This window comes from Coturnix japonica, chromosome 8 (genome assembly GCF_054131305.1).
Source record: "Coturnix japonica strain WE chromosome 8, WE-NBRP24, whole genome shotgun sequence".
NCBI classification, from domain to species: Eukaryota; Metazoa; Chordata; class Aves; order Galliformes; family Phasianidae; genus Coturnix; species Coturnix japonica.
In genome coordinates this window covers 10,415,583-10,443,579 of record NC_140670.1, presented here as the reverse complement: position 1 = coordinate 10,443,579, position 27,997 = coordinate 10,415,583, and the positions used below count along the sequence as shown (strand labels likewise).

Sequence of the window (27,997 nt, the reverse complement as noted above, 5' to 3'; positions counted from 1 at the left end):
TTTACTGGCTCAGCAATATACACCCACTAATGACCCATCTGGGACACTGAAAATACATTTAACAGCATCAGAAGGAATAAATATTCTCTACATAGGGAATATACATATCAGAAAGATATAAAACTCAGGTTCAGATCACATGGAATCTCTCCCCAGGATCACCTCCTGCTACAACAGGATCTGCTGGATAAAGGACTTCTCCGCTGTGGGCAGCTGAGCAGCTGGCTCCTCTGTTCTACCCAATACAGGCCAAGAAGAACTGCCAATATTTACGGAGACAAAAATAACATTGCTATCTTTAATGTTTAGTTGCCCAGAATAACATGGTTAATGATGGATAAGGAAGGATGTATGGTTTTTATCTTTACTAGGATTTTGAATGCTCTCAGCATGAGTACAAATGCAAAAATTAACAAGTTGCACTGCTTGATACTGACTAGAGTTGCGTCATATATGCACCCTACCAAACATACAGCACCTCCGCAAGACTTGGCAGAACTCTGTTTCAGACCAAGTCTTCACTTACGTGTGCTCTACTACCAAGCAGACCTAAACTGGCTTCAGCACTGTAAAGGTCCTCCTCCCTACTGTCTTTGCTGCTGGCTAAAACCAGAAGATCATCCTGTTTTATCACTTCTCGATTTCCAGCTCTGTGTATAATGAAGATACACAGGTTACATAATTGCTTTCTCCAGTTTACCATCAGGAGTGATGGCAGCTGCATAGTCTAATTTCAGCTCCTCTGTTTCATAGGCTGTTTGATTCGTTTTCATATTGAACCTAATAATCTGCCAGACTCGTTATTTCTCAGGACTAAAATGACACCTCCCATTGGCAAAATGGAAAGGATCAACCAAAGGAGTGATCCCCTACTACAGCAAAATGCTGTGTGTGTAAGTTAATGCTATAATGCTCTAAATTCATAATTACAGGCATTTACATTTTCAGCAAGAGGCAGAACAGAGATCTTTACAGCAAAATTCAGCCATTGCCCTGTACAGGAAGCACACACAATGTGCGTAAATGCTCCCAGTTATTAATCCTGGCTATCTGCAGCTATGTGTGCCATCTGCACATTCGAGCTTACTGTGTTGACTTCTTTCTAGAGGCAGAAAAAATGACATGAACCGTGCGTTCCACTTACAGAACCTTCAGGGATCCCACTGTCACAATCTCTGTGATAAAAGCTTTTACCATGGAAGCAAAATGTTTTAATTCATTTTCTGATCTTTCCATCTCTGAAAAACCTTTTCACTCCTTTGAGTATTTCTTCATCACTCTTATTATTATCAGCAGCCCTTTAAAATTACCTGAATATTTCAAGCCCAAACAAATTATGGAAACCTACTTGATGGCACAGTTACTTAATTATTTTTGTATGTTTAAGGGAATAAAATCTTACATTCCCAAAGCATACAGCAGAACTCTGGACAGCACACCATTATTGCAAGGCATGGTTCTCAAATAAAGAAGTCATGCCTTAACTACAGAGCCATGTGCAGGTAGACAGTTGGTACCTATTTCAATGTTTCAAAACAACTTTCCAGTGAGACCAAACCATTTCAGAACTCCTTCACAAGCCAGAGTCCTCTAATCCTTCCAAGGCTTCCAGTCCACCTGCTGCAAGTTATTAATCACTTCACTGGAGGAACTGTTGGACGATGTCCTCGGCCTGAGAAGAGGCTTTATATTTGTTTCAGAGCCTGGGCTGCATCTCCCAAACTTGCATGAAGATTAACTCAGTGTCTGTCTAATTTCCTAGGAGAGCAACAATACTGATTTAATTATTCCATCTTGCTCTATGCAAAACCTTATTTGTTGCCAAGAGAAACGTGCAGTCAGAGCGCTGAGTACCAATCACAGACATGTCAAATTGACTCTGGTTTTGTTTGCAACCTTTTTCCTAGAAAGTGCAGCCACTCTTCTAAATAGATTTGATTATCGTTCCTCACATTAAATCTATCACCATGTATCTCATTAATTAAAACTCAAAATTAAAGCAGGTAGGCCAAGACTCCACTTTTCTTCCCCAAAGGTAGACAGTGCATTTTAATGCCACAGATTTGTTTTCTCGCTTCTAATCAGAGTCTACTCCGTGGCTTCCTTGATTTTCTGCTTTTCATTACTGAAAAGTCTCACAGAATAATTTTGTTCTCCAAAATGCTGGTCCAGAACCTGACCTGAGGTACAGCAGCAACTGCACAATTTGCTCGAGGAGCAGCTCTACGCTGCACACACACATATTGTCACAGAAGACTGTGTGGGCAAAGTGACAGCCCTGTAATGCAAAAAGGAAACTTTTCACTAGCTGCTATGAGGTGGAATCTGTTCCACTTCTCTCACTGCACCAATGGGATTTCAAGGAAAAATGTGAAAATTACTGTTTGATTTGATAAGTTTATTGTTGTGTTGGTTTTTTGCAAGCCTCTTCCTCTGTGCCAGCATCTGTGTCACTGAAGTATCAGAAGGAAATGCTCATCAGCTCACACTGTCAGAAAGCCATTATTTCTCATACAAAGCAGAGGGCAGTTCTTGTACTTTTAAATGATAGAATTCAGTGCCTGCTACTTAGATAAACATTCCCACAACTGTATTTGAAGATGCTTCTATTGGCGTTATTTATCAGAATGTGGGATCTTGAACACGTTTCATTGGTTCACAATCATTACTCATGACTGCTAAAACACCACCACCAAACTTCACCTGTTTTTTCCTGTGCCAACAGAATATCAACTACAACTTGTTTGTTAGCCCTTAAAATGAGGAGTATGGAAATATGCTGGGAGAAAGAAAAAGAGTATGAAGGAGCTTTTCCTTTCTCCTTCCCCTGAGATGAGTAAGTCACAACATCACATCAGAAAAGACCAGCAGAATGTGATGGGCAGCACTCACCTAAGCAATGCAAAGAGTTACTGAGATTTTCTGGCGCTTCAGTTTTCAGCTTTATTGGTGTTGAATATTTCTTATCCACTAATTGCTGCTTTTCACTTGGGGTCCTCCTCGTGTCAGGTTTCTTTTTCTTTGTAGCTCTCAGAGGCTCAGCTAACATTCGTACTTCTCTGGGAAATGCTGTGAGCACCTGTATGGCTCCGGCTTTAATCTTAGCTTCCAATCCCTCTTCAGTGCCAAATTCATCCGTTTGTGAAATTTTGTAGAGAGGTAACACATGGAGCTGCTCATCGCTCGGAATCACCCCGACTCTCCGGTTGTCCTCCTTTGTTAACGTACAGACCTGGCAAGAACAGGAACAGTTACAAACGCAGTCAGAGTACAAAAGTTATTTAAATGTTTACGCACTCAGCCTGGACTTCAAGGTTTCCTCGTGTTTTGTAGTCTCAGTGCCACAGATCTTTTGAGCAGGAACATCTGACAAGTATTTGGTTTGATTGGTGGTGATGCAGAAAAATCACCTCATCCTTCAGGTACCGATGAAGGCATTCTGTCTCGAAGAGGAACTCTGGTTCTGCTCATGCTATCCGCAGATATTTGCCAAACTCCACAAATAATCTGACTTGTAAATAGAGTGGGATTTAATATATACTCAATGCTTAGAATCTTTTTTTAAGAGTAAGGAATCAGAACATGAAAATATTTTAATTTGAATTCAACCAGAAGTTTCCATGACACGGTTTTAGTTGGCAAATGAAGTTATCCATATTGCTGCTTATTTTGCTGTTTGTTTTTAAAACAGATCTCAACTCTAACTCCCTATCTACATGCATTCACGCTCCCCCAGCTCTGCCTGCTGTAACAGAGTCATGAGACCCGGCAGACATTTGGTTTCTCTCCGGCCACTGACCTACTTTCTCTTGTTAAATTATGTGTTGCTGTGAGATACGGGAGCCAAGAGGAGCACGCTGGCTAGATCCAGTCTGATAAGAGCACATCAAAAATGTGGAAGTAATATCCAAATGCATTGCAATGATTTTCTTATTCAAGTTTTTCCATGTCGCTGCTGAACCTTTTCAGTACTTTATGATTATCAGCTCCTCTAGAGTTGCAATTATTAGTATTAAATCTTCACCTTAAAAACAAATGCTTTTTTTTTTTTTCCCTAGTGACAAAAACAAAAACCAACCAACCACCAAAAAAATCCCTTTCTTAAGAACAGAAGAGCAGACCACCTCCACATGGCTTCACTGTGCTTTTCTAGGGATGGCGTTTGGGTAAGTGTCCATACAAACACACTGTTAATAATTTCATTCATCCAATTCACAGGACGATGCTGTTTTTCCTCAACGCACTGCATTACTTGAAAGCCATGCGTTCATATCACGGCGTGGTTAATCTTCTATTTCACGGGGAGTTACTAACTACACACACAAAGGAATCTGAGCACTATCCAAGGATAGATGATCCTCCCCCTAACTGGAGGCATTCTCATCCATCATTGTGCAGGTTGAATGCACTGTATATCACCAGTTAATTCAACTTTCCAAAATCTTGCCACCATGCCTAACATTACAGGAGAAAATAATAATAATAATAATATAATTTAGGAAAAACAGATGTTTTATAGCACAGCTTTCACATAAAAGCATCACAGATTTATTTCCACAACAGAATTACAGAATCACAAACTGAAAATCCTAAATAAATAAAGTGCTGGTTAGGGCTTTAGAAATAGCTAAATGCAAAGCTTGACAGTCACAGAGCAGCAAAAGGAGAAAATCTGAGGGGCACAAAGGAGAAGAGCTTTTCAGGTGGCATTTAAAGGGACTGGGGGACAGGCTTTTAAGAAGGCAAGGTGAAAGGGCAATTAGAAGCTGATGAGTAGCATTTACTGATGTGCTTGCTCCATGCGCACTTACCTCTATTGCGCAGCCTTTGGACTACAAGGAAGATTTAGAAAAAACAAGTTGTTCCATGAGCAGCAAATGACACCTGGTTTCCTATGGACTTCTTTGTCCCCACACTCCCACACAGCCGCTCCCAGCACCGTTATCTCTGCCCCTTCGGCACCTTGCTGCACCATGCAACAGCAAGCTGGCCCTGCTGGTGCTCTTTGCTACCCTGGGCTCTCACCCGCTCAGCAGTGAGCTCCCACAACACAAAGTGTGGAAGAAGAGGCTGAGGTCTCCAAGACAAGTTTCTGCACAGTTCAGTGAGATTTGGTTGAAACTTGCCAGCAGATTCCAAGTTATTCAGGAAGGGGAGAAAGGGTAAGACACACAGAGAGCACAGCTACATACAGCTCAGCGCATCCCCCACTCCCAAACTAACACCAGAAAGGCAGTTTGCATGAAAGTCACCAAGCTTCCATTTGCTCTTATTCAAAATTGCCTGATTCTCACTTGTTAAAAACTCTGCCCATCCCGTGCCTGGACCCATCTGCTAGTCTGAAAAATGTCTAAATCTTGAGACTCAAGTCCATACAATCTTGTTTATTTTGAAAGGCAAGGCCCTCGCCCAACATACAGTCTGCATTTTCACACATTTCACCGGATATATTGTCGGAAATCTTATCTTGTACAGTTATTAGATTCATTCTTTCCCATAAAGACATTTTCTTCTGTATTACTTTTAATCTGATTTGTAATAAGGCAATAGTAGATGAGAAGTACATTTTTGCAGTGTTGGACCTGGGGGAGGCATGTAAACAGAGAGAAAAATCTAAGCTCCTGCCAGGTGAAAGAGCCTCCTCTAGGTAGAAATGAGTTATTTGTCAATATCAATCACAAGGAACAAGAAGGAAGCCAAAGAACTCCTGAGCAATTAGATAAGGGCTGTACTACATCGGCAGGACTATGAAGAGGTGACAGGCACCTCCAACGTACAATATATTAACTACTGAATGAAAAAAAATGAATGTATATTAAAAATCATGCAGAAAAGTAAATGCAGTGCCAGTACATCTAAAGCCTAAAAGCTGTACAAGAAAGCTTCAGGCGTGCAGTTCCTCAGGGTCACTGTTTCTTACAATGTATTTTATTCTAAAAAGAAGAACATAATTGCTAGCGGATAGCCCAAGACTTCATGTTACCAGGAGACGAGCTACGAATTCAGGCCCTACAGACCAGCTGGCAATTCACGGCTGAAGCAGAGTAATCCAGCAAATGTGAAACACCCATTTGAAAAGCCACTCTAATGCTGAAATTTGTGCAAAATCTTCCGCTAGGAAACGACTACCGTGAAGTTAAAAGCAACATTTTCCATTGGTATTGACAGCGTGTGCAAACTGCCCAGTACTAAAACTGACCACGAGAGAGCCATGGACTCAGTTAAACCTCACACAGTGAAGCTGCATGTCCTGCTAGGCTCAATACTTCTTCCAGAATGTGCAGCTAAATCATCCAGCCTGCTCAAAAGCCAAAGAAAATGTTGGTCAGGTACTTTGTTGATGTTTCCAGAGTGCCTGGTGATCAAATCCAGGCCTAATGCTGGGGTTTGTGATGTCATGGAAAAACCTGCATATTCATGAGACTTCTTTTCCCCACTGAAATGAGCCCGCGAACTCCATGAAATTTCCTACACATCTGTAGCCACGCAACTCTGAATGCATAATTCTGAGCCACTTTGATCTGCCTTCAGCCTCTTGAACTTCACATGCAGAAATGATGTAGCCTTTTCCACTGTGTCGTAAGAACAGATGTTTTAAATTCAAGATGCAGCAAAAGCAGTCAAACGGCATTTGTAAGCCTGAAAGTCGAAAATCAGATTTCCCATCCTCATCTCCCCCGTGCAGATGGAAAGGAGGGGATGCCACCTGGGACTCTGAGATGCTGTGTGGTCACTGCTCATCATCACAAATACAAACAGATTTGCTTTCTTTTCTGTGACAGCTGAAAAACCACCATTTTATTGGCTTGTTATAACCTGAATGAGCTTTTGTAATCCCAGAGTCAGCAAAGGGAATGCCAGACATTTCTCCCTCGGACCACCTGAGGTTAAGCTAACAGCAGCTGCTGGCTATACGCACCTCAGGCAGCACCATCCTGCTGTATGCTGTAACACAATGTGGTGCACTACCCACTGCCTGGGAGCTCACAGATTACTGGAGTGAAATTCTAGTGTTTCTCCATTTTCACAATACAAACAGCAACAAAAACCCTTCCCTTAAGGAGTTGTGGAGATTCCCTGATTAGTTATCATCTGACCCACCAGCTTGAGGATCTAAGCACACAGTCCAACATGCAGCCATGAACCATCGCCAGACACGTTCTGTCACTTATTGCAAAAGCCTGGACCTACACGCAGTGATAACTTGATGAGCTGTAAATACAGAACCACAGTAACTCACTGCAGGAGCAGGGAATCTTCTTAAAAATATAACGGGAAAAAACAGAAGAGGAAGTTTGTCAGCAGTTGCTTATTGACACTAACGTGGTTCTGCTGCCAGTAATAAATTTTACATGGCAGCAGCCCACAAAGCATAGATTTCTCTTTTCTCCTTTCTTCCACAGCGCCTGCTACAGATCATGTGGCACCAACGACTACACAGAATTGCAGCTCTGTCCTTCCTCCATGCCAGCAAATAGGGCAGCAGATCCCACACGGTGAGAGAGCCATACGTGGTACATCCTCAGCAAAGCCTTCATTAACCATTTTGTTCTTGTCGCTGCAAAACCTCCCACGTCTGTGACTTACACGGATTTGCACAAATACTAAAAGTATAACCCATAGCAGCCAAGCCATTAAAAACATGTCCTGCATTTCACAGAATCCATTATCAACTATAAAGTCTTTATTTACGTGCTGCTCATTTACTGTCTATAAGCAACACTGTATCCTAGCATTGCCCTGTAACATCCATGGCCCTTGGGAAAACACCAAAAGATGACAAAAAGTCACGGATGTTTTATTTACTGCCTGGTTCATCAAAAATTCAGCCCATAGGCAGAGATGGCTTTTGCTTCTTTCAGATAAACACTTCAGTTCACACCTCTGTAGAAACGCCCCATGTTTTCATTCTACTACAAACAAGAAATATCCATTTTTGCCCTTAGCTTTTCTTCCAGAATGCAGTTCTGCACAATTCAGGCTGTGATTTTGTCAGCCAAGTCAAATTCCTGCAGTAACCTCAATTTTTTAACTCAATTTTCAAGTTAAAATGTATTATCCTACTTGTATCTACTAAAGACGTTTCCAAGATCCTTTTTTCATCCACTCCTAGCAAAAAGGACCATAATTTCTTTTCAGAATCATGTGCAAATAATTCAGCTGATCATCAAAGCTTGTGTACCTGGTGTAACATAGGAATGCTTTTCTGAATGCTTTTTCTGCTTTTCTGGCAGAGTCAGAGAGAGGAAATTCTTATAGCAGCTGATTAGAAATTTTCTTTTAAACATACAGGAAGCTCCGTGCTGGTCATTAAGCTCACTCCGGTGCTTTGCATGTCCGTGTCTGATGTAAACCACTGAAATACATTCAGTTTTCCCTTTACTTTGGTGCACTGAGCAGTATTCCTCTCATACTTGTGGTGAAAGTGATTCACCAACAACTGAGAGGAGAAATGAAAACGTGTCACTTACGCCATCACTACTGGTAATAGAGCCGGCAGCGTTTTACGCACAGCATCCTGTGATGGATTTATTTCTACTCTTTTAGTCTAGAGGAACTTTGGGTTTTACCAATGAGAATTTTGTGTCTGAGTAAGGAGAGGAAGCAATCTCACCAACACTAACAAGGTGCAAGATGACAAGTGTGCTTTGTAACTGCTAGGTGCACTCATTTATACATATTATGTACATTTTTAAAATCAAATAAAGGAAATAAATACAAGAGAAAAAAGAGTAAATTAACTTTGAGGCTGAAAAAGCAGGGCAAATCATTCCTGTTCTGTTTATTGGCTCATTTTTGGAAAACAATCACCCATAAGAATGCTAGCAGCCACCTCAGTAGGGTGTGATACTCTGTACTACATGGTGCACACAAAATACGTCACAGGACGCAAATGGCTCCGTCATGAGCACTGGTGGCCTATAAGAAATGGTGCTTTATTTTAGACTGAACAGGTAATTGGAGTAGCTGCTGGAATTAGAAGGGAATGTAGGAGGTGATTGGACAGCTGTTAAAATCACACATGGTAATTTTGATGTGCTTACCACCACTTTTCCTATTTGGTTACCAGATCTGGTTACAGGCTAAAACTGACAGCCCTAATTTTGATGATCAACAAGCTGATATAGACTGAAGAAAGTCCAGCATATCACAGAATTCTAGAATCATTAAGAGGTGGAAGGGACCCTTGAAGGCCATCTGATCCAGCTCCCCTGCAATGAACAGGGCCACCTACAGCTCCATTAGGAGCTCCATCCAGCCTGACCTGGGGTGTCTGCAGGGCTGGGGGCACCACTGCCTCTCTGGGCAGCCTGGGCCAGTGCCTCACCTCCCTTATTGTAAAAAACTTCTTCCATATATTTTTAATCTAAGTCTTTTAGTCTGAAACTCCTCTTTCACTTTGAAACCATCTTCACTTGTCCTGTCAACAGACCATACTAAAGACTCTGTCCCCTTCTTTCCTATCCTGAGCAAATCTCTATTACCTTGTCTGCAAAACAACAAAATTATTTGCCTTAGGCATCCACATGCATCACTGTACCTGTATAGATAGATACAAGCAGAAAACAGCCTATACATCCTATGAATCACATTCATATCTTGCTGTGGAGGCTGTATGTAGATCATCAGGTCGCTCTGAACACCACCTTCTTGTCAAAATAGCCCAACTTTGTTATTTAAATTCAGTGCTAGCATTTGCAACCATTCCTATTTACACACAGCCCTTTGTCTCAACTCAAGTATATTAAAATCAATAGATAACAAACCTAAACAGAGAGAGTAGGAAATGCACAGCAGTTATTTATATGAGTGAGCTATCTGATGAAGATCTCAATTCAAGGAGCAGTTCTCAGCAATTAAAACAAGTTTTTTAGTGTTCTGTAACATTTACAAGCTTGTCAGGATTTGAAGAAAACAGGGATGAGTTCTGGCCTGTGTAATGAGATACTTACAGAGGCCACCATTCTCCATGCCAATACCAACAAGCATAATCTGAAGTCAAAATACCATCAGATCATTATAGATAAATTCACATTCATGGAAATGGTACCTGATAGATTCCTCAAAAAAAACCAACCACCAAGCAACAACACAAACTACCCCAGATCTAATCATTCCTCCAGGCATGTCTGGATGTCTGGCCATACATTATAGCTCTCCCAAGAGGATAACTGTTTTCCTTCTAGGATCCAATATTGCTGAACAAACAGCAAGCTCAGTTTCTATTTTGTTTTTACAGAAGAAGATAATGTAGCACTTAAAATAATATTGTTAGGAATATCCAAATTACATTTCATTAAAAATTATGCCATGAACTTTGTCAAGGAAAGGAAGTCTCATTGTCAAATCTGGGGCCTTTAAAAGGTCTGACTTGCTATGCTTCAGCAGCTCTGAAGTGACCGCCCGTGCACATGAGCTTATTCACAGCAGCTCACTAATATGTTGCAAAGTAGCAGTTTCTTATTAAATACCTGCAGATAAGTGAGATTCAGTGTTAGAAAAAACATAGTAGTCTATTCAAGACTGGCATTCCTGGTGAATTCTAAGATCTGCTTTCATGCTTCAAAGCAATAGGCATATACCCAGCATGCAAGTAGATCTTTAACATGAACAATCCTTCCAGTCAGTTCATTAACTGTACGTAAAAATGCTGCTGAGTATATGCCTAAATGCAACGCTATTTTGAATCACACAACATCATAACTGAATTTCCATTTCCATATCAGTTCCTAAAAGGGCAGAGATTTTAGATGTATTTCTTCTTTCTGTATGTGCACCCTTTAATAGAGAAATTATTATTGAGAGCCACCTCCCCTGGTGCACAAGAAGTTATTACTAAATGTTTTTTATATTCTAACTATTAAATCCGCATAATGACACGGGCATGGTCGGTTTTTTTTCATCTTGCTTCCTTTTGAGCTTGTCCCTCTTCACAGTGATGGTCTCAGTTTCTAAAAGATCACTTAAGTGAGTGTTTAATTTTCTCACTAGCAAACCAGCTTGGTATTTGGTACAAACCAAAAGCAAACCAGAACAGAAATGACCCATACCTGTGAATTTTCCTTTCCCAATAACTCAATCAGATTTAACCTTAAGGATTACAACAGGCACCTGACTCCACCACCTACTCCATGACATCATTCTTTTGTACTTTCTGACTCGTAACTGCTAACCATGGAGTCTGGTAAGTACACAGTGCAAGTAAAAAGTGAATTTTAAAAGTATTCAGGCTGATGGAAGTAAATTAATAATCAGTTTGTTTAAGCTCTTCTACAGACATCCGTACAACTCCCTGGGTAGGTTGTCATTTGCCTTTGAACATCAAGCCTCTACTCTGAATTACTTATCTTCCATCCCATGCACAACCTTGTCCAAAAGGCTTGGGTGTCCTCAAAGAAGTACGGTATTGTTTAGGGAAAGACCACTCACAGAGCTTTGCTTTGTAACACAATTAAATTATGTCCTCTGCAGATTAACAATAAATAGATGTAAACAGCATGGGGATTTATAAATGACAATACACAGTTCATTTTATGATGCCTTAAAAAACTTCATGCAAATGTACCCACTAAATCAAGCACCGCTTTGGAATAGGCAGTAATCACAAGGGTAAGGAGTACAAAAGAGAAAAAATCCTGTGTACGTACCACAGTGCTTCCATTGTGCATGTTATGTGTGTCCTTATGGGCATGGGCACAAAAATCAATGCACGCTGTGACACCAGAGAAAGGCCTACCGTCCTTGGATCCGAGCCGACAGTCTGGGCCCATGTGTTCATTTTCCACCTGAAAATAAAATAAACTACAGGTACTCAGGACTGAAAGTGTGTGACATAAAACCCCGTGAGCCACAAATGCCCTTGTGGGTGAATAAATACAGCCAGCAAGAATAATGAGAAAGCACGTATTTTCCCATGAAACATGCAATACTTACTACCGGTTGTCAAAAAGAAAACATCCCTAAATAGTAATTTTTTACAGCATTATGGGTATGAATTCTACAAATGCAGAGCTCAGGGCATAGCTTAATCACTAGCTGAAACAGAAAATATACATTACTCCAGAGCTAACCACGAGAAGTAATAGCTGCGGGTAAGCAAAGGGATTCATCCCATCAGAGATCTGCTGCTTCTACCCGTTAGCACGCTTTGGGGTCTCATCTTCTTTTCAAACAACACTACCTGTTTAGAGATACAGCTACACTGACTGAAGGTCACAGACCTACCTGGTTCTGGAAAGCTTCAGGAGCAAGCTTTTTATAAACCGGAGCCACATCAGTAGCTAAAGTTTGCAAATTATGTTCAAGAAGTTCCTCCTGCAGGGAAAGACGATGCTTAGAGAGCTGCATTTTACTTTAGAAGAATTTAGAAGAATCCAGCTTAGAGATGTCTGACCTAAGCCAGCAAAGCTAAAAACATCCACCTCTATCTTATTAATCAGACTTCTATGCCCCGCTCCTTCATCATTGGACATAAACAAGCCTATTCTTGCACAACTAAAATATCCAAAGTGATAATTATAAGTCAGCAAAATAGTAACAGAGGATGTGTGATTGGGCAGAGAAACCCCATATGTGAGGAATTTATTCTTCACATCGCTTCTTCCTTCTCATATACAGACAATCAAGGAAAGAGATCTACTCCACAGAAAATAGAGAAATACTGAAAAATCAGACCACATTCTGTGTGGCTATGGAAACCTGCACCTTCTGGAAGTGTTTTGCTTATCAGGCCTTTATTTGTGTTGATATAGTTCTGCTGGTAGCATCCTGGGTTTTTAACCTTCCTTGACATTTAATCTGATACCTCCAAGAGCATCTAACAGTAATTTCAGCTATAAGGGGACAGCGCTCTGAGAAAGACTTGATGAGTATTTTGGAGGTGAAAAACTCACATGATCTCATAGAAACACCTACGAGAACTGAAAGTAACAGTCAGCTCCTTGGGGGAAGCCCATATACACAGAACTGGCTATATGGCAGAGTCACACTTAAACTCTTATTTACAGAAACACAACTCCTCAGTTTTTGCTTTTCTGAGAAAAACACCAACCAGCTGTGAAAGAAAAGGCAGCAGGCTGAATGCAGGGTGACATAGTCACTCCGCTTTGCTTTCCTGCAAGGGACAAGCTTTTGGACACACCTCCAGCTTCAGTTTTGTATACTGTGTAGTGGCAAAACGTAGAATCACAGAATCTGTAGAGTTGGAAGGGACCTTTAAAAGTCATCTGGTCTATAACAGCTTACTGGAATAGCATATAGTCTTACTTTTATTTTGTTACACAAAGTCAACTTACCATCATATATTATATATTTTACATACATAGATGTTTACAAGATTACATATTTTTCAATGTGGTTTACAATACAAAATGATACTGTGTTTTTAATTTGCATGATAGCCAGTTTATTAACTGCTGATTGCTACCACCTGTACTTCTGAGCCACGCTGAAGGTAACACATCCCTAATTATCTTACAACTATTCTTACCTAGATAAACTACACCCTTAGCCTCATCTCACTCCATCCAGTGCCTCAAATGATCCAACGATCCAAATTCTTCAGGACATTAAACTAACTTCTCTCCTATTTGCTATACCTCCTCGCTTTATGTCATCTGCAAAATCATCAACATTCAGGTAGCTGGAAGAACTATCTGCTAAGAAAATTAACGACAATAATAAATGAAGAGAAAAATTATTTAGCAGTAATTTCAGTCCTTTGAGACACTGTGACAATTAGCACATGCTGTAGGCACCACTGGCAGCCAGAGCTGAGGCTTTTGCATAGCAGTAGCCTCAGGGTGCACGTGGAGTCCTTGTGTGCTCTGCAGCCCTCATGCTCTCTGCTGCAGAAGCAAAGAGCTTTAAAACTTCAATGGAAAAAGGGCTATGACAGAATGCACTTCTAGATCACACATCTAGAACATGACCCACTACTGGTTAAAGTAACCTTCTCTTTCAGTCAACTGATAATATACTGTCATAGAAAGTATTACCCTCCAGAAATCCTCCAGCTACCTGCCAAGTGAACAGGCAATGCAAAACAGCTCCCACTGCTGGGGGACCATTTCTCGATGCTACTGTGAATGCCACTGTACTTAACCACGTGTCTGAATGCAGCTCTGCGGCTCAAGGTGGCCACTTCATGGACACAGAGGGAGAAATGCCAGCTGAGCCTGCAGCCTTGTGCAATGCATTCTGATCAAAGAGAAATCTGTTTGAGCTGTCCTTTAGGAGGGCTGGATGTAGACTAAAGTGTCAGACAGCACATATGAAGATCACCGACTTTGTTGATCCCCCAAAATACTGTTAATAAACCTACAGAGAAAACACATGGAAAGAATGCTCTACACACAACAGTAAGCAGGGAGGGAACCTAAAACACAGAAAATGGAAAGGGAAAAAGAAGGGGAACAAGAATATCCAACAAACACATCTTTCTGGAAAATGGAAGTTTATCTAAAAAACACCCTTAAGGCATTTGAGACTAGCAGAGATATTTTCAGCTTAAGACAGGTATTACCAAGAACAAGGACAGATGTGTGGTGCGTGCCCTAATTGGCTTAGGCTGAAGCCCCATCAGTGCTCTTGGCTGATGAATATTCACAATGTGAGTGGACAGCACAACTCAGAGGAGAATGACGGGTTTGCTTTCATGCATGTAGGCATAAAAGATGCTTAATCAATTATTTTATGAAAAAACATCAGAATTTTCAAGGAATATTTAATTCCAGTGAATGAACTGACATCTCTCTTCCAAGAAACACCGTATGTCTTTACACATGGACACTACACATTATAAATAGCAAAATACTTCTACCACTACCCGGCCTTCAACCAACAAGGTCTTCTCTGTATCTGGCAGCAGTAGAGTTCAGGAGCTGACAAAGAAGTTCTCCCAAAAGGAGAAGTAGGTGTCAGATGTGCTAGGAAAGACCTAATTCTTTCATTTGGGAGGTCTAAGGGGAAATGAGGTTAGACACATCCACTGCCAGAAAAAAAAGGGACCTTGGAGATACCCTGAAGAGTTTTTCTGCTCTGCATCCATCAGGCAGTGGTTGTCTATTTACACCACCATTATTCCTTCATCACGAGACAAGCAATTCTTCTAAGAGTTACATTACTTTGCATCATACATTACTTTGCATCATATCCATCGTCCTATTTTCTGTGCTGAGCTTTATGTCATAACTGATGCTCATAAGCTGCAATCAGAGGACCACTAGGATAAATCATATTTTATTGTAACTCTCGAGAGTTCAGAAAAGTGTTGTCCAAGAAAAATCCGGTTTATTGTGGATGTCAGACAAAGCACCAGGTTGCTACAGTTCTAAAACATTCAGTTGGATGCCTGTGTGATAAGCTACGCATAAAATGTGAGAGAACAGTGGTATCTGTGGACTCCATTTCTAGTTCTTAAAATCAGCTGAGTAAACATTTGGAGGCAAACAAAACAAAACAAAACAAAACAATAAAATAAACCTTACTTGTTTAGGGTCATCAGTGAGAAGCCTAAATTTCCTGGGGTTTTTGCTTCTGGCGAATTTACATCCATTGAAATACATACTCCATGAACAGCCAAATGAGAACGATGCTCCACACGTTTCTGGATCGAGTCCCTGACATGCACATGTACGGCTGTGAAAGGAAATAAGAGAGAAGTCAGCTGACGATGCAACTTGCCTTTTTCTGAATGGTCAGTGCTATTGACTTTTTTTTTTTAAATACATAGCAAAACAATACGGGAATTTCCAAAACAAGGATTAATGAGGCATTCTCCATTAATGAAACATTTGTGTGCAGAGGACTTTTTTCCCATACAGTTGCAACTCTCTGAAGTCTCACCAGTTCCACCCTTGGGAAATACATAACACTGAGCTATAGCTGCCTGCGTACTCTTGTGCTTTTATGATTTTGACAAAAAAAATACCAGTCCTATTGAAGGTTGCCTGTAAATACAGTAAATACGTTATATGAGGCAACACCATTATCTCCAAAGTGATCCAGTTTTAAAAATGGAACAACCCTACTTACTCTGGCCATTCAGGAACACAAGCATTAGACTCAGATCACTGCACAGCTATTAGAGGTTGGTTAAATGTAGGCTACAGACAAAAATGTCAGCATAAAGGCAGCTCTACTCCAGAACCTGCAACATCATCTTGTCAATTAATCTGAATTCCTCTCTTAAAAGGCACAGAGAAAGCCCCTATTCTGAGCATACCATTTCTTTTAATTTTACACCTAGGCAGTATTACAGCAACATTAGCTGAGGCAGCTGACAGTTACTATCACTACTGCTTCTCTCATTTATTGAAAACAATTTCAATTGAAAACAAAGCACATTTGCTGTTATCCTGGCCAGACTTCCCATGTGGGGCAGACGCACACAAGATTTCTGAAAGGTCTGATGAAGCACATCCAAGCGGAGGAGGAAAAGCAGCGCGCCCTCCTCTCACAACCGGCCAGCCTGGCTCACAGGTGTGGTGGAAGTCAGGAATCACCTTCTTAGCAGCTCCTCACCATGGCTGCACATGTAACAAGTGTGCAAACAAGGGAGAGAAGTTCTTTGTCTGCCCTTTCCCTGGGCTTCCACTGCACAAGAAGCCTTTAAAGCCTGGACTCTAGAAAAAGTCAGAAGCTAAGTTTTATACTAAAATGACACCTAGTGGTTTGTAATTTTAAATAAGTGTTCCTGTATTTATCAGTTGCACTACTATTGAATTTCCATGCTATTAAATTCAGAAAACACTTGAAGGGTGACTCAACAGTCAGTGATGATTTCAGCTGCTTACTCTTCATTCAGTGCACATCTGCGGCTCGTGGGACAGCCGTATTTTCTGAGGCTCTGCGTCAGCTCTTTGTACAGCGTATCAGCCAGGAGATGAGGGATCCCCTCCCACGCCAGTATGAGAATCACTATGACAGCAGTCTGACAGTGGTGTCCCGCACGCTGACGTACCAAGCACAGCAACTTCTCCTCATCACTACTTCTTCGTATCACCTGAAAGAATCAATTTGTTCATTCTAGGATATGACTAGAAAACATGTAATGCCTGGAAGAGAAAATAAAACTGCTGTCTGAAGTGCCTGTCAGCAAGTAGGGCTGGGAAAGCATCACACACTGGTCTCTTGGTGTAGCATGTGACTCCGCGTTGCCTTTCTGTCTGTAAAAGAAATAGCAGCGTATTTTACAGAAGGAGTATCTTAGATGTTCTACCCAAACAATAATGACTGCTTTGAGGAAAAAAAACAACACTAGATGTATATAACAATCCTGAAATGACAGAGCCACTGAAAACCTAATGGTTACCTTGGAAATATTACTGAGTATGTATTGTCAGAACACAGAAAGCTGATACATAAGCTGCACCCCAAAAGCAAACACACTGCCGTTAAGGTGATTGCTGCAGTTACATACCAGTACACTGAGTTGTCCCCATCTTGCAACATATCATTAGTCAAAAGCAATGAAAGTAAACTGCATGAAGGAGTCAAAGAGATTTTTCATAACATTAAAGTACTTAGCAGAGTGCTGAAATATCCTAGTGACCTGTATGACGTAGAAAGAACTCTGTTGATTTTATCCATGTGATATATAAAAGACTAACATGCATAGAACTGCTACAATGGCTTTTAGTATAGCACTGAACTAAAAAAAAAAGTAACAATATGCCACATATTTAGGTTTTGTCATAGCTTGACAGAATTTTTGCCTCTTAAGAAGGCCAAAAAGATGCCTTAAATCTAGGTAATAATAGAATACAATATTTGACACACATTATCCATTCTTCAGACATGTTTGACCCATCAGAGCCTCTAAGAGGCCTCCAACAAAAAAGGGGTCAAGTCCTCAGTGTTACTTCAACATTCAGAGCTTCAAAACAAAGGCAGCATGCCTAGAAGCTACATTTCCTCCTCTGCTATATCATATCTAGGATGGGGGTGAGTAGCTTTCTCTTCCTAAGAAAAGATGCATCTATGCAGCCAGTGAGCCCTTACACTTGCAGATACTCTTCCAGCTCTGCAGCAGAGCACTTGCTCAGAACAAGCAGTCAGTCACTCTAGTTCTACCAACCACCACCCTATCAGTAAAAGCCCCATAAGCGTGTGTAGGGGAGCTGTTAGGTCACAGCCTGAACTGATGATGGAGCACCTCGTGAAGGAGTATGGCTGGCAGGGAAGCACAGGTGCAAACAACTTACATGTGCTTACAATGTGACAGGAAAGGGTGAGCCCAGGGTCTCAGACTCCCCTGGGCTTATTTAGGGCTGGCCTGTAAGGGGAGGACATCTCCTGGATGAAGGTTGCTTCCTTGGAAGGAGCATTCCACAATAAAAGACCATCACTGCCAGCTGGATGAATCAACCTTTGTTTCTGTACGAGACTATTGGTATTCCCTGCAATACTTTGTCTGGTAGCGTGAAGAACTTGTCAGAAGCACTGCTCCATAGGATAAGGATAAACCACGTTAATAAGGATAGACTATAAAAGCAGAAAGGCAACAATTTCACCTATTCATTGAATGCCTCCAGATGTCTGGGTTTTCAAGTAGATTCTCTATCAGACTGATGTCAAAGCTTCTTTGTTGGCAGACACGTGGCTAGTGGTCATTCATGTGACCCCTAGCCCGATCAACTGTGAGTATCTAAATTATTCAAACTAATTGAAAGTGGGAACCAAAATACCCTTGCAGTTAATCTGCAAATGAAAGGATTTTCAACAGACCAAAACTTTGAGACAATGCATTCTTGCATTGCAGGAAGAAACAGGACGCAAGTTAGTTTGTGTCAAGGGAGAAAGAATCGCCCTTTTCAAGTTGATTACACAGTCTCACAATCAGCCTTAAACTGAATGAGAAAAATAAATGCATCTGAGTTACCATTCCTCTTGGTTGTGACTGAACAACTGGTACAGTATTTTCTGTAAAGAAAGAGAAATAATGCAGCTCATTTACATTTGAGTGAGACTTACAGAAAATCTATTATGGTTGATCCATAATACAGGTTATTCACATCAGTGTGAGCTGTGCATTCCTGAGGCAGCATAGCTCCTTCCAGTCAGAAACAGAGGAATTTAATTTTGTTACTCAGCATGAAGGGTGATGCTTTTAATCTCGTTCCTCTTTCTTAGTTTCCTAGACTTTGTAACTTCAATGAGGAAATGCAGTTTCTCTTAGTGTCTCAGTGCAACATCAGGGTGCCCTTTGTGAGCTCTCATATAGTCCTCAACTGGGTCCAGAAAAAGAGACAAATAAACAGGGATGAAATTTACAGTCTGCTTCAAACCAATATCACCCCACCCTGAAGATAAACACAGCTGGAATCTGCTTTGTTGTGCACGCAAGAGATAAGGCAGTGCTCTTATTGGATGCACAAACATTCTGCAATCCATTGTCTTTCGGGCCACAAAGGTGACCAAAGGATTTATGAGTTATCTGGATTTTATTTCTGTGGCTCTTAAGAGGTTAGTGCTGCAGCTGGAGCGCTCCTGTCCTTTGGTAATTGGAGATAAGGCACTTTCCTCACCTGGTAGTCTTAGAAGAGCACAGCCTGCACTGAAGCTATTGCAGTTCCTCAGGGCTTGTAGCCAGCAACTCAGCTGGAGCTGCGCTGCTTTTCCCACGTAAACCAATGATGCCCATGCATGTGTTACAGATGCTGCTCTCAAGGCAATAATAAACAGAGCCTCTCTCACAACAATAACAAATCCACAGCAATACCACACAACTTTAATACACAGAGAACCACACTTGAGGAGGACGAGTCCAGCCAACAGAAACACCACATAATTCCTAACAACAGTTTTTCTGATGGAGAAAATTCCTACCACGCTCCTTGACTCAGTGACTTATTAGTTACATTAACAGGGATGTAATCAAAGTTATTTCCAACCTCTCATTTGTTTTCCAGTACTTGCTCATATCCAAAACATTTCTGAACTTAAGTGGTAAAATATTGAACTGAATTGTCTGCACTTGGTTGTGTCTGTTTGTTTGTTTTAGTGAACCTGTGATGAGTAACAGGTAAAATCCAAAACATGAGCATAAGCTGTGTGTTGCTTATCAAGGTCTTTCTTGATACACTAACAGGCCAGATCTGTCACTGCTTCTCTAAGTAATGGACCTAGCAAGGTTTTACTGAGGGATGATCTGTTGGATCACTCCTCTTAACTTTAGATGACTCCAAGATATTTCTCTATTTCTGCCCTGCTTCTGTCACTTCAAATGACTGGGGATGGTTCCAGGGGCTCTTAATCCTTTAAACGCCCCCAGTCCAGGCAGGGTTTTAACCAACTGTTCTCCCCCAGTACTTTATGGAAAACATCACACATCTTAAATTCATGCAACAGCAACATCACCTCAAAGCCATCAAGAGAGCAACACGCAAGTCTCAGTCTATACTTCATTTTCCCTTTTTAGCATGTATTCGACCTAATAGTCCTCCTCAGTAAGGCAAATGGAATTAGTATGCTGTTACAGCCGCAGAATAAAATGCCAATGTAATTTTTGATTCAATTCTTCATGCAGTAATTTAAAACATGTATGTATGTGCTATTGGAAGTTGGTAAACACAATTCCCAGTGCATTTATGGCTTGTGTATGAAGCACTCAGAAGCTGAACATTGATTTAAAGATGCAGCAGAGCGATCTGAATGCTTCCCAGACTGCAAACAATGTACCAATCAGCTGGCAAATCTAAGCTCCAGAAGCTGCTGATGCAAGAACCTACGCACCGTTTGTTCAGATATCACCATTTGTTTTAATGTAGTGATAACAGCAATTTAATTGTTGAGGCTTTCATAATGAGGGCTGCTCCAAAAGTAACACCTCCTATATTATCATATCAGCCCACAATCGCAGAGGCAGATGCCGGTGGGATGGCAGGAGAGGTTGAACCTTTCCCCATTGGTACCCTGCTACACATTGGTGCTGAGTGACAGATGGCAGCAGAGAGGCAGCCTGACAGAACAGTGTTTGACATGGAAATGAATACAAAGGTGTGTCACTGAATTCCTCCACACAGAAAAATCGGCACCCAGTGAAATTATGGATGCTTGCTGAACATTTATGGATACCAAACAGATGTGAGCACAGCGTGAGATACACGGTGCCTGTCAGCAAGGGAACAAGGAGGCACCTCCACTGGTGCACATTTTTACAAGAGTAGCAAGCAGGTTCATCAAGCATAGCTAATTGTAGAGACTATGCTGGAAAACACCACTTTGTACGTGAGGATTTGCTTTATCAATCAGTGCCATTGTGTTCTTTTTTATCTGCTGTAGTTTCCATGGAAATAAATGGCAGGCATTCCTCTCTGAGCAAACTTTGGTTTACCTGATTTGCTTACCTTAACTTAGCTTTTTTATGTTCGCTCTAACTGTTGAGTGGGTTTTCCAAATACACGACATTTGAAGATGCTTCAGAAACTGTGTAAGAATTTATAATAATTGTTATCTCAAAGCACTGCACCTCTTAAAGAACAGCTTGACTTTGAACATTACAAATATGTTTCATCCAAAATAAACTCTAGTTCTGTGTTCAGCACGTAAGTCCTCACGCAAACAGTGAAGACAGCGCCTCCACAGCTATAGCACCCATTGCACGAGCTACCTTCAACATATGTTGAAAAATGGCAAGAAAGTGCTGCTCTAATGCAACAGTGTCCAAAAATACAACTAAAATCACCACCAACCACTCTCAGAAACGTTTTCTTTCCAGACTTCTCAAATGGACATCACCGTCTGATTATAAAAAGAGTTTATCATATGAAATAAAACCTTGAAATAATAAAACCTGCTTAGAGGCGCTGGACTCCATGCAAAGCAGTCCTTTGATAGCATTACTTAGTAATGGTCACCTCTGCCAGAGCAGAGTCTCTCGCACATTTATCACTACATTTTCTTTAATGCACACCCCTTCTAGCCCTAACTTACATGTAAGGCAGCCTAGAAGCTCACGCACCTTGTCAGTTTTTTTACTTTTTCTATTCCCAATCTCTTTCTCAACTGAAGCCAAGGTAGTAAACTGAAAAAACAGGCAAACAAACACTCTTTTCTGCAGAGAATCAATTGTTAACAAAAGCTCATGGCACTCTACAAAATGTAGTTTCTAGTATTCAAGCACAAATTCCTTCCAGGTCAATGATCTGTAAATGCTTGGTTCTAACAGAGCATAATCTAAGCATTACTTTTTGAAAATCTGGTTTCAGTGGTTAATATTAAGTCCAAGCCCTTAGAAGAAGGCTGCCACTTCAAGGGCAGTTGGACAAGATGGCTTTCAGATCCTTTCCAACTCTTAAGGATTCTACACTTCTAACTATATTTACATTGTAAAAGCATCTGTAATTCCTTCTTTTTAATCTGCTGCCTCCCCCCCTTTTTTTTAATGTATAAATCCTACCAATCTATGACCACCACCATAAAAAAGACCACAAAGCTCTGTTAAGCTGTAAGTAGGAAGCCCAAACAGGGAACCAGAACAAAACAGAAGTGAAAAAGTTTGAGAAAGACATAAAAGCCACAGAGTACCACATTTCTCAAACAAGTTACAGCCCCCAGCAGGCTAACAGAACCTGAGGGGTCAACAGATCACCCAGGTGTAAAACAAAAGAACAAAGCACTCAGAGAAGATGAGTCCAGAGATGCAAAAACCACCTCTGCTGTGCTCACAAAAAGCCATTTGGGACTATTCCCACTTCAGGAAAAAAAAAAGCCTTGGCCGCACCCCTTACGAAGTTAAACACCCCCAGAGAAGCAGTTATAGGACAGTAGTGACAGAAGAAAAAGATCACTTGTTTCCCAAAACACAGTCATGATTTGCCATGATCAGATGGCATCCATCCCAGAAACTGAGCAGTGAAATGACTGAACTTTCAAATCTGATATGCATAGTCTTGGTTTAGAACACATTGGTATCAGGAGGCTTGAAGAGGAGAGCAGTTTGGAAATGGTCCTAGGAGGAATATCCCAGTTCAATGATAACATTACCCCCATTTATCTGTATGGAGCTCTGTGGCACAAACCAGTGATCACATAGGTAAGCACGATGCACAGGGAGACACCAGATGTTTGTGAATCATTGGCCATACTGCATGGATTACTAGATTCTCAGAAGCCTCTCAGTAAGGTCCCTTAGGAAAGGCTCTTAAAAAAAGAAAGAAAAAAAAAAAAGAAAAAAGCAAACAATGTCTCTTGGGACAAAGGAAAAGACCATGTGTGAGTAACTGCTGAAAAGACAAGAAACAAAGGCTGCTATGTGTCTGATGGGAGCTCTGCAGAACTCTGTTCAAGTTTGTATTTGTTTGCATCCATGTTTGTCAAAGGCAAATAAAAGTGTGACAAGAGTTGATGAGTAATTCAGAGAAGAGAAGACAAGCACAATCTGCAAACAAATGAAGCAGTTCATTCTGCTGAGGGGGCAGTAAGCATGGCAGATAAAATTCAGCATAGTGTCCACTCTCAATGCGCATAGTTAGCAATTACCAAGCAGAAAATGAGAATTTTGCATAATGATAGAAATCACTGCTTTGCTACAGAAAGAAAAGCAAAACCAACTGCTAGGAACTGCTGGGAACAGAGCACAAGGCTGAAAACATTACTATACCACCACTGTAATTCCAAGCACAAGAGAACAAAAAGAAATAAAGAGAGACATCTATAACAGGCAGTATCAAGCCACAGCCTTCAGCTTAGGGAACCTCAGAGGAATGAGTTACTGGAAAGTGAGTGAGTCTTCTGGGAGCGGCTGCCCTGCTTGTGTCTCCCACCCAACCTGGCTGCTCTTATCAGTTCTCATCTCCTGTCTTTATTCCAACTTACAGCCTTAGAAATTACACTGCGATTCTGAATGAAGACAACAGAAAGCTGATCCAGGTCAACATCCACTGAAACAAGTAGGAGAAAACTGAAAGAAATGGGTTTAGACCTGGAATGTTAAGACCTGAAGCTGTCCTCTGAGGTCACTGACATCATCTTTGAATTTAGTGCAGCAGGATCATACCTGGAGTCAGACACTTATGAACATCATACAGATAGAAGATTTATAAGCCATCTCACTTAAATGAATTGAGGTGATCTTGAATTCCCATCAGATATGCTGACAGCAGAAGAAAAAAAAAACAGAGGCCACAGCCATTATCAAGCAAAGTACTGATAAAACAATGGGAATAACATGAATTGCTCACTGCTGGCTGGCAATAAGGGAGACACTGCAACTTGTTTATATGAAAGGTCTAATTGAGAAAGACAGGTTGTCAATCCCACTATTTCCAAGCTCTTTTTCCTTTAACTTATAATGCGGAAATACAATAGACCTGTACAGAATAAAAAAGCAAAATTTAAAAAAAAGCAAGACAAGCCGTGGCACACGTCACAGAATGGCTGTTGTTTTCTAATTGCAAAGTTATCACCTGCATAGACACTGTACGTTTATTATACCCTAAAAACTAAGGAAGAAAAAGCCAGCTCATTTTGGACAAAAGAAGCCCGTCTCATTCAGTGTTTAATGGAGCCACTTAGGTGAAAACAACTCAGGAGGAAATGAGCATTTTGAAATGCAGCCATTAACAGAAGAATATATATATTTTCTTACATGTTTTATATATAATATGTATATTATATACATACATTGTACATATACATATATACATAATATATATGGAATAATACAGACATTATATATACATACTGTACAAAACAGCCTTTGATTCTAAGATGTTTCAAATGAACCGATTAACGACAACCATAAACTTACAGTAAAAGGGAAAATTACTTGGGGAAAAATAGCTAAATATGATCGCTGTATCAATTCTTCACTGAAGTAAATGTGAAGAGGAACGGCTTCATCGTGGTGCTCTTGCCAACAAATCTCTCAAGAGCCCTAGGGGCAACAGCTCGTCCATCTGCAAAGCAGAAATGAGTGTCCCAGCGAGCACTGTAATGAGCAAGTGAAAGCCTCTGTGCAGCTGAGAACCTCGTGACTGCAAGTATCTGAGAGCACAGCAAACTTCTTCCATACGCTTTCAAACAGATTTCCAAATAACACTTCTTTGGTCACAATCAAAACAGAAATATGCCTCATTTTAAGGATTAAAGTCAGCATTGCCAATCGGAAGTTAAGTCACACATTAAAAATATCAACTAAAAAAATGTGGATTATACACAGGATGAAAGAGAGAAGATTTCCATTATTTCCTTCCTTCTCTCGTATCCTGTAGTCACACAGTAACAGCAGACTTGGAAAGGCATTCATTCGTTTTAGGTCTGAGCTTGCACACCAAAAGTCTTTGCTGCACAAAAGACATTTGGAATTTAGTTTAATTAATATTAAAGCTTACTCTCACAAATGCTGGGCATGTAGAAATTTGGCTGAACTGCAGCATCATCCTTAAACAGCCTTTTCTACACACACTGAGTGCTCTCTGGCTGCCATATTGCACACACATGTTGGACACCTACACCCATGCAGATGCACAATTGAATCTATCATCTCTGTTTTACATAAAAGTCAATATGTTGATACTGGCAACAGAAAAATAAAGTTTAAGAATTAGTTTTAAATCTCTTCTTCCTTTCAAAGGCTCACAACTGTTTGCTAAGGTAAAACTTATAATTCCCAACCTCTTTTAAAAGTCCCTTTTTTGGGGTTGGTTGTTTTTGAAATTTGGCCATCTATTTTTTTCCTTGGATGCCTATTTGTTATTAAATATCATCTGAAACAACACACACATAGGAGATCCCTTTCTGAACATCAGTTTACGTGCGGAGTATGAAAAACATGTTTTAACTGTTCCAATCACATAAGCAGTCAATATACATGTAGTATCATTCACATAAGATATATAATATTCTTGTATTTTGTTATGTAGTTACAAATGCTACTCTACCAACTTCACAGTTATCCTCATCAGATGAACCAGTTAAGTCTGAAATTCCTAAATACAGCAACAATTAAAAATCTATATTCCAACAGGCAAAGTCTTTTTATTTCCAAAATTCAGTGTATAAGATTTCCGATCTACTTTTACCTCCCTCAATGGTTTCAGCAAAGATTAAGGACAATCAATTCTATACAAGCTCTTTCCTGGAGCTTGTCTGTTAGCTCATTTGCTGGCTCCTACGAAGCAATGCGAGACAAGACTTTGGTGAAAACTATCACCATAACATTCATGTTTCCACATAGTACGTTCAGTCCCTCAAAGCACTCCATGGTATATGAGACAGTTTATACAATTGAGAAGTTTAAAATAAAAGTTACTGTATGGTTTTCCAACTCTCCCTTCTTTTCTTTCATGCTTCCCAGCAGCTTACTTCATGAGACCTCCAGCTTCCAGACACTGCCAAGTGTTCTCGCTCTTGATTTGCCCATCTCTGCCAGCTCCGTGAAGCACCTCTTTCAAATGCATTCTAACCACAGCACCACCGATTAAAAAGTGACATCCTTAGCTTCATCATTCAGTTACACTTGTAAATCAATTAAATGAAGAAGAAGCAGACTGATTAAAGATCAGATTATATTTAAGTTACTACACATCATTAGATACTTAAAATCCACACAGAACGATTTTACTAGTGTAACATAAAAACTTACCCACTTGGCAATCGGACACCCCTGAGAGCTCTTTCCTTCCTTCCCTGTATAAACGACTACCTCTATTCTCACAGCGCTTCCTTTTGCTCCATACCTGCATTAAAAAAGTTCAGGAGTAGAACTGAAAACACATTTTAAAACAGTAAACGCATTCAATAAAACAACGATTTTATTTTTTACTTTATTGAGAACAGAAGAGAAAATGTATATATATTTAGAACAACAAAAAAACGCTTTTAAATTCAAGTCCTATTTGCAAAAGCAATTTTGAAATATCTACTCCAGTAACAAGCTTCTGTCACTAAGGGAACATTACTTGGAAAGGAAATGTTACCTGCTTGAAAATCCTACAGCCCTCAAGTCACTTTCTGTCCAATCTGAGACAGGTTGTTCGCATGCAGGACACCAGGAAGCCGACTCCAGCCAGCTGCTAATCTCTGCCATCCCTATGGACTTCAACAGCACCTACGAGCACTCCGGCTAAAATTGCTGGAGCTCAGACAAGATGCATGAATTTGGAATTGGAAGGCGAGTGCTTCCCTCAAGCACATCAGAACAGGAAAATGACTTACAAATGAGTACAGCAAAAATTTCAGAAAAGCAAAGCCAAACAGCACTTGTTTTCTTACAGCTCCTCTTCTTTCCTGTTTACACAAAGATACTGTTAGCACTACAAAGCACATTTTCTCACCTGTTCTCCATTATTTCTCTCACAGCAGCAACACTTGGTCCTGTCCCGAGGTGCGTGTAATACGGGCCTTCATCTTTCTCAATAATTTGCTCTATAAACAGGTTGAGAAAATTAAGTTTGCACATCCGTATCTCATTTACGCCACTACAAGTCAGCTTAGAGATGGTTTACAGAAACATCTTCCAAATTAAATACACAAAATCTGCCCCTGAAATGCAATGAATAAGTAGGATGACTGATTTTTCTCCTCAGAGACACTGAAATTATATTATTTTATGCTTGCTTTCTCCTGTTAATCTTCTGGTAGATTTTCTTTCTCGATGCTACAAATAGATCCTATTCATAATACTATCTTGCATTCTTTAGCAACGTTCACCTCGTGACCTGATACATATTGACTAAGTAAGCTTCCCAACGCCCTTGTGAGTAGGCAAACATTATCAATTCATTTTAGACAACGGAGAATTGAGGCCAAAAAGCATCAGCTGACAGTCACATACATACTACAGAACAAAAAAAATGCAATCTGGGCTTCTTAACTAGCAGCGTGCTGCTTCAGAACACTGGAGCAAAGATGATGTTCCCATGTACAGTGTTGTTAAGTCCCTGAAGTGGTTTTTTCCTCCCCATCTGTGTGCTTTGATAGTTTGAAAACACAGCATGTCCAACACCATCAATCAAACTACGTTGCAAAATTCCCAGTACTGAGTTCAATC

The 27,997-nt window shown here is 40.5% G+C and overlaps 1 protein-coding gene across 28 annotated transcripts in view; it reads right to left on the bottom strand.

The window, feature by feature from the left end:
* Positions 1-27,997, bottom strand: part of TET1 (tet methylcytosine dioxygenase 1) — a 74,983-nt gene that overhangs the window by 11,378 nt on the left and 35,608 nt on the right. For 15 of the 28 annotated variants that reach the window (XR_001556030.3, XM_015866319.3, XM_015866320.3 and 12 more), the window contains 8 exons: positions 27,282-27,372; positions 26,591-26,684; positions 16,797-17,005; positions 15,489-15,639; positions 12,226-12,315; positions 11,649-11,786; positions 4,812-4,832; positions 2,893-3,232 (listed from right to left, as the gene is read on the bottom strand). Coding sequence is in view for 24 of the 28 variants with exons in the window: in XM_015866319.3 (XP_015721805.2) it covers positions 2,893-3,232; positions 4,812-4,832; positions 11,649-11,786; positions 12,226-12,315; positions 15,489-15,639; positions 16,797-17,005; positions 26,591-26,684; positions 27,282-27,372 (1,134 nt within the window). In the remaining 4 variants the exon portion in view is untranslated. Of the gene's footprint in view, positions 1-1,188; positions 1,759-2,892; positions 3,233-4,811; positions 4,833-11,648; positions 11,803-12,225; positions 12,316-15,488; positions 15,640-16,796; positions 17,006-23,501; positions 26,496-26,590; positions 26,685-26,924; positions 27,086-27,281; positions 27,373-27,997 lie in introns of those variants that run through there. The other 13 variants (XM_015866321.3, XM_085554081.1, XM_015866325.3 and 10 more) reach the window with 9 other exon arrangements.